The following is a 12,304-nucleotide window of genomic DNA, read 5'->3' on the forward strand; positions in this document are numbered from 1 at the left end:
TTAGTGAATGAAAATATGCTGGGTTACAATATATACTTTCTACTGAGTGCACCTAGGATATTTTCCCTTCCTCAAGGTATCGGGGTATTGCGCCTGTAACACCCTGAGTTTTAGCATATAAAAATATAGCAAAATTTTCTCCAAATTAAAAAATTCTAATTATTAAACCAGTATAAAATCAAGGAAATATATATTTGAATATATATATATACTTGTATGTGTGTATTTAAATATATTATTTTGGCCAAGTATTCCAAAGAGCACTAAATAAATTTCTAAATAAATTGTTGCATTAAATTGATCATATGCATTTTGGTTTAATTATTTTTATGGTTCTTTTAGTGGAGATTGGAATTTGAACCTCTCTCAAATTCAAATCTATTTCTTAGATTCTTTTCATCTGAAACTCAATCGAATCCAAATCCTAATTCAAATAAGCTTATTTGAATTAGTATAAAATCCTATCTCGAATACAAATTCATATCCGAATTCAAATACTCTTATTTGAATTTAATCCGAAATATCTCAAATCCCGACTCTTCCAAATCCTAGTTGATTTCATATTCGAATGCAAATTCGATCGTTCGAGATGTAACCAGTTCTATCCAGTTCAATCGCTCTGCCAGTTCAATCCAGTTCGTTTCCATTCGATTCAATTTTCTAAATTCGAGTTCAAATATCTTAATTTGAATTCTCGTTCTAAGGTCATTTCAATTTCTAATTCAAATCCAATTTGAATCATCCAATTTCAATCCAATCCAGTTCAATTGAATCATCATGTGTTCGAATTTAAAATTTGGATACATTCATTCAATCGTCATACATCTCAATTCAAATGCAATCAATTCGAATCATACAAATCCATTTCAATTCAAATCCGTACAATTGATCTATCACTCCCTCACTCTCTCTGATCTTTTCCTCTCTCAGGCACCAGCCCATTCCCTTCGTCATGTCTCTCTCTGTTCTCACCGTGGGCAGCAAAAGATCTCACCGGCCAGCTGCTTTCTCTTCTCTCTCACACACATCTCTCCCTCTTTGATCCTCTCATCTCTCCCTGATCTTCACATCACAGCAGCTGTGCAAAAGTCCTCTCACCACCGCCTTCTTCCTCTCGCATCCACACCATGCCCATGCCTTCTTCTGATATTTCCCGAGCAGCCAAGGCCAAGTTGCCTTCCTCCCTTCCTTCACCTGCAAGGTTCACTCCCCCACACATGCATACATACACACCAGAGCACACACACAAGCATCACAACCACGGCAGCAGCACCACCACCACCAAGCCGGCCTTCTCCTCCTCCCCACCAGCACACCGTCGCTCGGCCGTGTGCTCCTGTGAGCCATCCCTGCCTTTCCCCGTGCCGCCGCTGCTCGGCCAAGGCCGCAGCACCGCGCTTCTCGGTCGGCCCAGCCAGCCAACCCGTGCCATCGCCGGTGCGCTCAGCCACCATGCTGCCCGACCACACATAGCCACTTGGCTGCACAGGCGCCCGCATGCACCACACCGCCCGTGTGCACAGTCCCGAGCCGACCTCCGTCTGCTCCTCCACGCCACCACGCCGCGCCGCCATAGAACGCGTCGTCGAGCCGTGGCGCCATCCTGAATCCACAAATGTGCGGAACTCGTCATTATCTGCCTCCATCTGGTCCAATAGTGCCTCATCCCACTCTTCCTGATCAACTATCCATCGCAACCTAATTTTATTCTACGTAGTTACATTCTTCTCTTGCAGGTTGTAGCTCAACCGGTGTCTAGTCTGCAGGGGTACCTCTAGAACCACACTCTCTTGCACCTCCTCATGGATAGCATTTTCACCAACAACTTATATTGTGCTAGGTCCGGCTTCTGTGGACCCAATATCACTCGCTTCCACAAGGATACAGTAGGAAAAACCCCATCTCAATCCTAGTAACACAAATTGTTGCCATTGTTTCGAACATGTAACCTCCAAGAGCTCCCACTACCAATCGATTTCTCAATGTCTAGGAATCAAAACCTTCATCGTCAACCGCTGATGTGTTGAACTAAGTTGCAGCACATTATACAACCAACCTAACACTTATGACCACCTAATCTCTCCCAGACTATGCAATTCTGTGTCCACATACTGGAAGTTGCTCAGATCCATCCCATTATCGTAATGCATGACATATCCAAGATAGTAAAAACTCTAAACCCCACTATGGGTGACATATCTGATTCAACAACCTATTATACTTCGTTACGTTAAATAATTGTAATCAACATATAACAGCTATGACCATAAAATCTATTCAATCTCATCACTTGTATTCTACATAACCATCAAATACCACCGTTAACATACTCTTTCAGTTCACACTATACCAGTCTAAATGTATTGCTATCAAAAATTACTCTATTTCTATTCTAAATATCCTACACCTATGAAATATGTGTACTACATATTCATAACAATTCGACTTCAAACTAGTCTAGATTATCTAACTATTGCAAAATTCTTAACTACGTATGCTCTATGCTACATTATCTATTCTACACATATCTAATTTTTTTTTTCTAAATTTGAAATGAATCACATTTTCCCCCTTCCATTGTAAATACAATTCTGCGAAAATCCACAATAATTCAAATATAAAATTCCTGCATCGACGAAAAATATGTACGTCTAATAATATCCAATTTTCGAATCATATTAAATAACCTATTTTAACCCTACATTACCTAAATATTTGAACTTTTCTAACTATTCTACATTTTCTAACTAACTATACTATATTTTCTACCTTTAACTAATTTCCAAACCATACCTACTCTATTCTATATTTTATATCCTTATTTTTCTAAATTATCTACTCTAATCGACATTTCTCTAATATTCTCTAATTATTTTCTTACAATTTTCATAAATACTCCTAATTTTTCTACCTAATTTTCTACTAATTTTATATTTTTCTAACTATTTTCTACTTATTTTTCCTAAATCACCTATGGTTTTTCTACCTACTCCTAATTTTTTATAATTTTCTAACTATTCCTAATTTTTCTAATTACATCTACTAATGACTGCTTCTAAATTTCTAACTATTTTTTTAAAAAAGAAAAAAACTTACCATCGTCGCTTTGCTCGCCGCCCGAAGCCGCCCACCGGTCGGCCACTGCCGCCTACCGCACGCCACCCCGCGCCTCCCGCCGCCACCCTACGCCATCCGTTCGTCGTCGACACCCACTCTGTGTACAGTCGCATGTGGAAGAGAAATTGGCGGTCATGGAATATATAAAAGCATGTTGACACGTGGAATGTCGATAGGCCTAACGTGACATCTATCAGCATTTTGTGTGTCGACAGGTCATAATATGCCTACCGACAGGTCCTATGGCCCAGCGTCACGTAAGATATCAGCATTCGGAGTACCGATAGGTACCTTGTCGGTATTTTACATACCAACATGTACCTATTTTTACAATTTTTAATAAAATAATATTATTTTAAAAAACTCCACTATGCCTACCTTCCCATCACAGAGGTCATCACAACACCGAAACGCGTGAACCCCAATAGCAGGATGTGGCACCGCTGCCTCACATCCACTGCCCAGCCAGACTTCCACTGAATCAGTTACTTTGCTAATCACCACAGCGCAAAAGAATAGTCAATCATGTAACGCTAACAGGAGTCTCGAATAAATTCTTGTGACACCAAATTTTGTGTTTGAAGTTGGAGCTCACAGTAAACTTCCCAGAATTAATGGATTGCTCTTACTCTTAATTTGCCCCAGAAGGCTAGGTGGGGAAATCACGTAATGCCCGTCAGCATTGCTAACAAAAACTCGAATAAATTATAAATCCTTGTGTCACCAAATTTTGTGTATGAAGTTAGAGGAGCTTATAGTAAAATTTCCAAAATTGTTGGATTTATGGGTGCAAATTGATGAATCTACCGAGCTTTTTTAGTTCAATAAATAACATTATTTTTCCCAAATAGCTTATATTTTCAGAAAACTAATATAATTAATTAAACTAAAGATGATCAGCGGGTAACTTTAGATTATCAATTTGCACCCCAACTTGAATTGCATCCTCTTAATCTGTCCCAGAAGGGAAAAGTTCGTAAAAGATCTCATTTTCCTTAAATATCACTGCAAGTAATCTGGTTGTAAATGCTACTACAAAAGAATATTCACCTCTGAGTAACGGTCTTAACCAGATGCTCCACAACGGCAATTTGCTCTCCCTAATCGTCAATATAGCTGGGAGGTTATTCTTGGTGACATCATGTTGCAACGATAATATCATAAACACCTCATGTTTTTTCAGCATCATTCATATTGAACTATATGTACCGATCAATTCATCAGCTAACGAAAAAAGATAACAATTTACTTATACTTCAACACCCCCTCACGTGAAAGCTCCCTCAGACCTTAGACGTGCAATTAGAAATCAGCTACAATTTTTTATTTAATTGTACCATCGGGATTTAAGCTCGAGATATTTATCTCTGATACCATATTGAGTTATATACACTAACCAGTTCATACAAAAACCTAAGCTAACGAAAAAAGATAAATAATTTATTTATACTTTAACAATTCAGGAGTTGGATGTATAGATCTGGGCTTTCACTTCTTGCTGAGTAGATCACTTATTACAAAATGAACTTCAGAAGCTACACCTCCTAGAGCAGTATGGAGATCCGTGTAAGAAATTTTCGAAATACGCTGGCTTTTAAACAGAGTATCCAGTTGACACTTGAGAGCGACAAATGAAATTACAAAATTGTCACAACATTCTGCAACCATCACCAGCAAGCACGGTATCCTTGCAGCTTCAGTGCTACCCCTACAAGGGTAGGTCATTTCCCTTGCCACAGGATGACTACCTAAGCTCATTCATGCTCGTCAGGTCAAGGTTGGATTGCAGAATTCCCTGTGTTAGAAACTCGGAATGTGCTTGCTTCAAGCTGCAGCCGTCTGGTTTCCACCAACCCAATACTGCTTCACGGCATACAAGATCTTCTCACGCATGAGGGGGCCGTCCTCATGATCCACCAATTTCGTGTTCCATCTGATGCCCCGAGCAAGCCTATTCACCTTCGTCAAGACATCGACATCATCCCGCATTATGACGGCGCCTTCTGGCCTCAAGATGCGGTCCATCTCCAGGAGAATGTCTTCCATGCTGCACCTGTTATAGTTTCAACAAACAAAATAGATCAGCAAGGGCAATTCCAGCAATGGATCAGATACACAAGACAAGAGTAGCTTACTTGTTTTTATACAACGTGAAAAGACCGCTAGCATGGATAAGATCATAAGTCCTTGGATAAGTAGAGAAAGCCTCACACCTGGCATAAGGTTGTGCCACCTTGTAAGTTCATGTGACTAGCACACTACTTTCCTGAGTACAGGATTCAAGAGTAAAATGACATACCAGTCATGGTATATGCCAATCAGTCCTCGCTCATAAACAGCCCCTAGGGTTGACATCTTCGCATTAGTCGGCACAACATTCATCACCCAAGATTTTGGGGACTCTATAGCGGCAGCGAATCCTCCAAAACCTGCATTCATGTCCATAATATTTCTGTATCTTCCAGTAAGTAGATACTTGTTCACGGTGCTATAAGCCTTCACATGCTTCTTCCACATTTTATTGTCTTTTTGAAAGGCCTGAGATGAAACCCCTGGAATCAAACTATTTGCAATTCTTGGAGGAATTGCATTGAGCCTGCCTGGGAAAGGTTTGATTGTTCCTCCAGCTACTTCACTTTGATCTTTTACATCTGGAAGGGGTGTCACACAGGCCTTCATCTTCGTGTACCTGATGTAGCAGCAGTCCGTAAAAATTAGGATAAGAAAGGGGCTATATAACCCCCCCAAAAAATCTGTTCAAAGGATTTTTCTTTTTAATAAAATTACAGGAATAGCATACCAGACATCATCTGGGTTTGTTGATTCACACATCTGCACAGTGGATTCGTCTTGCCTAGAAGGACAAGACTCCGTGTTTACCCTTTTCCTCCATATTGCCATGTCACCCTTCTCTGAGACTTTTTCCCAACATAGAAGGTCAGCAATTTCCTCTATTCTGCTCTGCTCTGCCTCGAGATCCTTCTTTGTGCGCTGCCAACCCTTGTAGTGCACCTTCCAATTAATTGGAGGACCAGACAGAACCCAGTAGCCACCAGGCCTTAGAACCCTATCAACTTCCATCATGTAGATTCCGTCTGCAACCATAAAAATGGTAATAAGTTGTAAAATAAATTGCGTAGAAATATAACAAAAATATTCTAGGTATTAATGGTAGTCAAAATTCCAAAAAAAAATCGTTGCTTTGATGCAGAATATGAAAGGAGGCACGATTTGGCTCACCGTTTGCTCCCCATGGAATCAGGCACCTGGAGCAATGGGCCATATCAAAGGCCCTCGATGGATAAGGAAGTTTTATTGTACCAAGAACACCAATAACAGCTGGAACGCCTCTCTCCAGAGCAAACTGCACTTGTGCCTCATGTGAATCTCTTGGTGCAAACGACATGGCCAAGACATTCCTCTTCAACAAATAGGCTCCCCAGCTAGCCACCTGAAATAGTTCCAGAGCGTTAAGACATGGACTAGACTTTGCAACCTAGCTTGACTTAGCAACAAGCAATATGCAGTTTAGCATTTCATCTTACCCCGCAACCAGTGTCAAGTGCAGTCCTGACAGTTCCATTTGCAATCGGAATAACTGATGCCAGCTGATCGATGTACTTATCTGCTCCTTCAGGAAACTGAGTCCCTCCACCGGGGAATCTGAACACATTGCCCTCGTATTGAACCCAATTCTGGATGGCTTTCTCGACTGTCAAGCTCTTATATGGGCAATTCGCAAATGGAACATAGTCCCGGCTCTTCGGCCATGGGAACGGGGTTACATATCCCTTCGGCGGTGGTATCAAACAGCGCATATTTTCTTTCTGCGGCGGGCAATGCCGCTCTCTGTAATTCATATTCTCCCGAGGGAACTTCATCGCCCTATTCTGATCTTGGCAAGGGGTATAATCCGTGTAGCGATCCGGGCAGGGCTTGAACTTCTTCACCGGCGAAACAAGATCACTAGACCTGCCGGCTTTAGACTGGTGAGAATAGAAGCTAAGATTCGGCAAGATGGTGCAGTCCGTGCGCTTCGTGATCTCCAGCGCGATGCCGTCCCCCTTCCCGAACCCGCTCTTCCGCCACGCACCAAGGATGTAGAAGAAGCAGCACATGCCAATCACTATGCACAGGGACACCGTGCTCCTGGTCCTGTTGTCGACGGAGCTCCCCTTCACAGCCATGGCTTATCCTGAGGAATTAGACGTTGAAAAAGACACCTTTTTCAATTTTAACTAGCACCTGGAGTGTACACAAAAATGACAGCTAATTCAGTGACGGAGCTTTGCACAGGCCAGAAGGGGCCATGGCCTCACCTCGTTGCTTTGCCTAAATCGCCCGTGGAGGCTGCACTCCACGGCGGCGGCGACCAGATCTTGCCGGATCTGGATGGGCTAGACCAATCCCGGCTAGTGGCTCTGCTCGGGGACGACGACGGCGGTCGGACGCCGGGCGAGCGCAGCGGCCGGAGAAGCCGGCGGCGAGCGGGCTCGTTCGTCGGAGAAGCCGGTGGTGGCCGGTCACGGATGGCCAGAGCAGCGGTGGCGGGACTGAACAGCAGGCACCGCCTCCTACGCGAACTCCAGCTTCCGCGGCGGCTGCGGAATCTGATGGTTCGGCCGGGGGGTTTTCAGCTGGGTTTTGCGGTAGTTTTCATGGGAGGCAGAGTGCGGGTTCGCCGACCCCGCTTCAGTTCGGCTCCCACTCCCCTTCCTCCACTGACGGACCAACAGTGGATGGGATCGTGGAGAATCACGAGGCAAGATTTAGCACGGGATTCTGGAGAGAGAAAAGCGGAAAGGGGTTAAAATTATGGACTTTGGAGGCGGTCCATACTCATATAGTTTCTCAAATCTGAAATAAGTATGATTTTAAATATAGATACAGTTTTCAAAATATATTGATAAAATATAGTCTTTAAAGTATAATTTTAACTATCATCTTTTGCTGTAATATATTTATAAAACATAGCAAAAATATACTATTAACATCCTGTTTAGCGGAATTTTGACTTCAAAAATTCTTAGAGTTCGATATTTCTAACTTCAGGTATTTATGGAACTGGAGTTGTAGTTATGTTAAGGATATTTAGATGAGCCATCTTGTTTCTATTTAAACTAAAAACAAATATTTAAACAACTTTATTTTATCCTATACTCTCAAAATTTAACGTGAAGCCGGAAGGTGAAGCTCTGTCAAATAGGGTCTAAGAGTATTTTTTAAGACAAATCTATTTATCGAGGGTTATCCCTGACAGTGATTTCGGGGTGCATCGGATAACGGGTGCGTAATCTGTGTTCTAGGGGATGTGCTTGTGCTAATCTAAAAACACTAGAGTTCATCCAGTTTCAGGCTCCCTTGGGGTAATAACCCTACATCCTGTGTATTTTTCTCATTGAGTATGTTTCTCCTTTGCCTCTTTTTTCGGGGCCCTCTCCTTTGCCAAGGCGGACTCCCTTCCCCTTATAACCCAGGAGGAAAGGAGTCTTACACGTGGGTCCATCAAATAGACTCATGTCTACCTAGACGATCTACATAGGCTATCATTACAGGATACGTATGAGCTGTGACTGCCCTGGAGCGCTGCAATGCCCGTCCCATTTATCGGACACGTCTTCGCTTGTTGCGCCCGGGTCATCCGGCATGCACAGTCCCATCGTCGGTTTCCCACGCGCGCCTGCCATGCACCGGTTGTGTCTGCGAGCCCGTCCCGCAACAATTAATTACACGGTAGCCCTACACCAGCCATACCACCTCAGCCGGGGTGAACTGACTAGGGAAGAAAAACGATGTGAGTAGTGACATTAAATGAGGTTTGACTCACTTAGATAAGTACCTGCCCCGCGACCAGCCCTTGCTGGCTGCGGAAAATCCTGTGAAGGCCAGTGCTGTGGTCGCGCTGGCGTCAACTAGTCGCGCGGTGAGCCTGGACTAGAGAACGAAAGCGGATAATGACAAAAATGGTCATCACGGGCCATCTCGGTGGGGGACGCCTATACTCTTTACATCGACACTACTCGTGTCATTTTCAAGTATCCAAACGCAATACATAAAAAGTATTTATAGCTAAAGTTTGAAACAGTTAATTACACACAACTAAAAATGACACTTATTTTGAACTGGAGGGATAGATAGAATAAATTGATGATTTGTCACTCAAAAAATTGGCCCTTTAATTATTATGGCACTCAGGCCAATACAATGTGAGATTATATGAATCAAGATAGAATAAATTGATGATTTGTCACTCAAAAAATTGCCTAATTATTATGGCACTCATGCCAATACAATGTGAGATTATATGAATCAATGGCTATGGACCAGTCAGAGTGGCAAATAAACGAAGCCAACGGACTGATTGGTCAGCTTTCGGGTTGATGGATTGGGGCATATATCGCTTAGAACTTAACAGAACCTCATATGGGAACATAGCATTGTGCCTAGGGATAGCAATCGAGTACGACAGGTACGAGTAATGCTCACCTATACCTGTACCTATTAGTTTTTACTCGTTTACGGGTATACCCATGAATGCCCACGGGTGAAGAGTAGCCCCTAAACTTGTGTACCCGCTAGTGAAACATGAGTCCATGACATCATGCTGAGTGTTGACAGTAGGGCGGCGACAGATTTGGACTGCTGGAGGTGATGGGAGGTAGTGGGGGCGTGTTTCTGGATATGGTGGGATGCGACGGGGGCTTGTAGTGCTGGAAGTAGCGAGAGGCGATGAGGGTGGGCGGTGCTGGAGGTGGTGGGCTCGCAGTGCTAGATGTGGCAGGATGCGACGGAGGTGCTGGAGGCGACAAGGGTACTAGAGGTAGCGGGAGGCGACGAGATGTCACGGGAGGCGATGGGAGGTGGCAGGATGCGACAGGGGTGCACGGTATAAAGCAATACGGGTATATAGGTTTCGTGGGTATGAGTATACCTTACTCATATTCGTACTCGTCGAATAGTATTTTCCACCTACAAACGTACCTATAAGTATCAAATGCTACATATATCTTACCTTATTTAAATATTTACCCACGGATACCGATCAGATTACATTGTTATCCCTAACTGTGCCAGCTCGGCTGGCTTCCTGGTTCCTCCGATGAACCAAACCGTGTGGTTCTTATTGCGAGTAGGATTGCAATTTAGAGAAAATGAAACTATTGTATTGATTCAATGAACCGTTTACATATATATACATGAGTAAAGAGTGCTATTGGAGAGACATGTCTCTCTCTAATAGATACAATGAAAGGGTATGAGGTCTCTTCACCAATGGACATGTCCCTTTAGTAAAGACACCAATTTGCTAATTGATCACTAATTGTAATCAAATTCTAATACTCTCTCTTGATCAATTATCCGTAATGTAAATTTCTTATTGCAAACTCTTCTAAAACCCTGTGGGAAAAATATGAGGAGAAAATAATATGTTGATATGCCATTAAAACTCATTTAAAACCCAATGAAAAAATATAAGGAGAAAATGATATGATATATATTGGTTATTGCCTCGTTGTAAACTCATATGGGAAAACCTTGAAAAGGAAAAAACTCATAAATGAGTTTAGAGAACAATAGATATGTCTTTGATACCTCCTTTAAAAACCATGGAGGGAAAAATAGGAGATATGGCATATATTATTGTGAAGATATTGTCTCATTGTAAGTTCATTTGAGAAATCTAGATAAGAAAAACTCATTGGTGAACTTAGAGAACAATAGTTATGATTTGTGGATCATATTAAAAATCTCCAAAAAATCACTTGGGAAAAATCACATGAAGAGAGCTGCAAAATGCAAGAAAGACAGAGATGAAGACCCATATGAATATGAGAAAAGTGTGGCCGACCCTCGCTTTTGGAATGAGTTTCACGCCGATTTTTATGAAATCATGATTCTCACCAAGAAAAATCCTGTTACTCTGATGCAATGGATTGACTGGGAATATATGGCATAGAAGAATGATCCGACATTCAATGCAGTCATCGCTGCTTGTGAGGAGAAAAAGATTAAGAAGTTCATGGGTCTAAAATGTGATTGGAGTGTTGAGGTGATTGCTCAGTTTTATGCCACCCTTTCATATGATCATGAGGCAAATCAATCAATGTTCTGGATGATAGAAGGTGAAAAAATACAAAATTTCATATCAAACATTTGCTCACCTATTTGGCTTTGATGTCTATGATTTGCACAATTCCAAGATTCACAATGAGAATCAATTATCCCCAGATGACATTGACTTCATGTACTTGGATCAAGGAAGAGTGATGTATGGCACAACTACTGGAATGAAGAGTTTCTACAAATGTCTGAACAGTCTCTTCTGTCTCACCTTGAATCCAAAAGGAGGTGATGCAACAAATGTGCAAGGCATATCTAGGAACCTTCTTGCACGGATGGCTAATGGAGGCGAACCATTTAGCGTGATTGACTTTGTTTGGGAATAAATTCATGCAACCTCTTACACTCCCAACAAGAGCTATGCTTATGCACCCTACATCATGTACATGATTGAGAGGGTGACAAAGAAAAATTTCTTCAAGGAGGTGAAGCACGAGCCTTATAGAGTGAGAATTGTGAGCTCTCGATCATCTCCTCCAGCCTCTCCTCCACCTGCAGCCCCCAGTGCTCAATGCATGGCCCCTCAGCGTGCTTCATCCTCTAGAGGTTCTCAGTCTTTTCTCAAAAGTGCACTCAAGGCTATTTTTTGAGTCTGCACTCATAATGCAACTCATATTTGAGAAATCAAGATGAGGATGAAGAAGATTGAAGTAAGGCAGAAGGAGATACATACTCACCTTGGAATTCAGCCGCCTTGCTAAGGCAGAAGGAGATACATACTCACCTTGGAATTCAGCCGCCTTGCTCACTAGTCATTCATGAAGCAGAAGAGAGTGAGCCAGAATTTGAAAACCCCTGGGCTTGGTATGATGAAGCCCAAAGAGCTGCTGCGGGTACCTCTCATGCTCACAATGATGAGGAGAGCGATGATGATGATGAGGAAGCAAAAGAAGCCAAAGCAAATTCTCGGGAGATGGACATGATATTGGATCTGATGATGGTGGTGATGATGACTATGAAGAAGACAACGGCTAGTTTCTCTTTATGCTTCTCTTTCTTTTTGGTGCTTGATGCCAAAGGGGGAGAGAAATTCAATTATGTCCTGTCTATCTTCCTTTTAATCCAT

The 12,304-nt window shown here is 42.3% G+C and overlaps 1 protein-coding gene across 1 annotated transcript; it reads right to left on the minus strand.

The window, feature by feature from the left end:
* Window positions 1-4,609: 4,609 nt before the first annotated feature.
* LOC133901662 (probable methyltransferase PMT2) lies at window positions 4,610-7,860 on the minus strand. Its single transcript, XM_062343098.1, has 7 exons — window positions 7,437-7,860; window positions 6,663-7,312; window positions 6,358-6,568; window positions 5,918-6,212; window positions 5,417-5,806; window positions 5,253-5,330; window positions 4,610-5,170 (listed from the first exon to the last, which is right to left on the minus strand). Exons 2-7 carry the CDS (start codon window positions 7,302-7,304, stop codon window positions 4,942-4,944), a joined length of 1,845 nt encoding a protein of 614 aa, XP_062199082.1. The 5' UTR covers window positions 7,305-7,312; window positions 7,437-7,860; the 3' UTR covers window positions 4,610-4,941.
* Window positions 7,861-12,304: the final 4,444 nt, after the last annotated feature.

The sequence above is a fragment of the Phragmites australis genome, chromosome 20 (genome assembly GCF_958298935.1).
Source record: "Phragmites australis chromosome 20, lpPhrAust1.1, whole genome shotgun sequence".
In the NCBI taxonomy this organism is placed as follows: Eukaryota; Viridiplantae; Streptophyta; class Magnoliopsida; order Poales; family Poaceae; genus Phragmites; species Phragmites australis.

Excerpts from the sequence above, each read along its gene's own strand:
- LOC133901662 (XM_062343098.1), bottom strand. The coding sequence starts at position 7,304 with ATGGCTGTGAAGGGGAGCTCCGTCGACAACAGGACCAGGAGCACGGTG. Across the intron at positions 6,569-6,662 it reads CACTTGACACTGGTTGCGGG|GTGGCTAGCTGGGGAGCCTA; the intron begins GTAAGATGAAAT and ends GAACTATTTCAG. Across the intron at positions 5,807-5,917 it reads ACAAACCCAGATGATGTCTG|GTACACGAAGATGAAGGCCT; the intron begins GTATGCTATTCC and ends CTGCTACATCAG.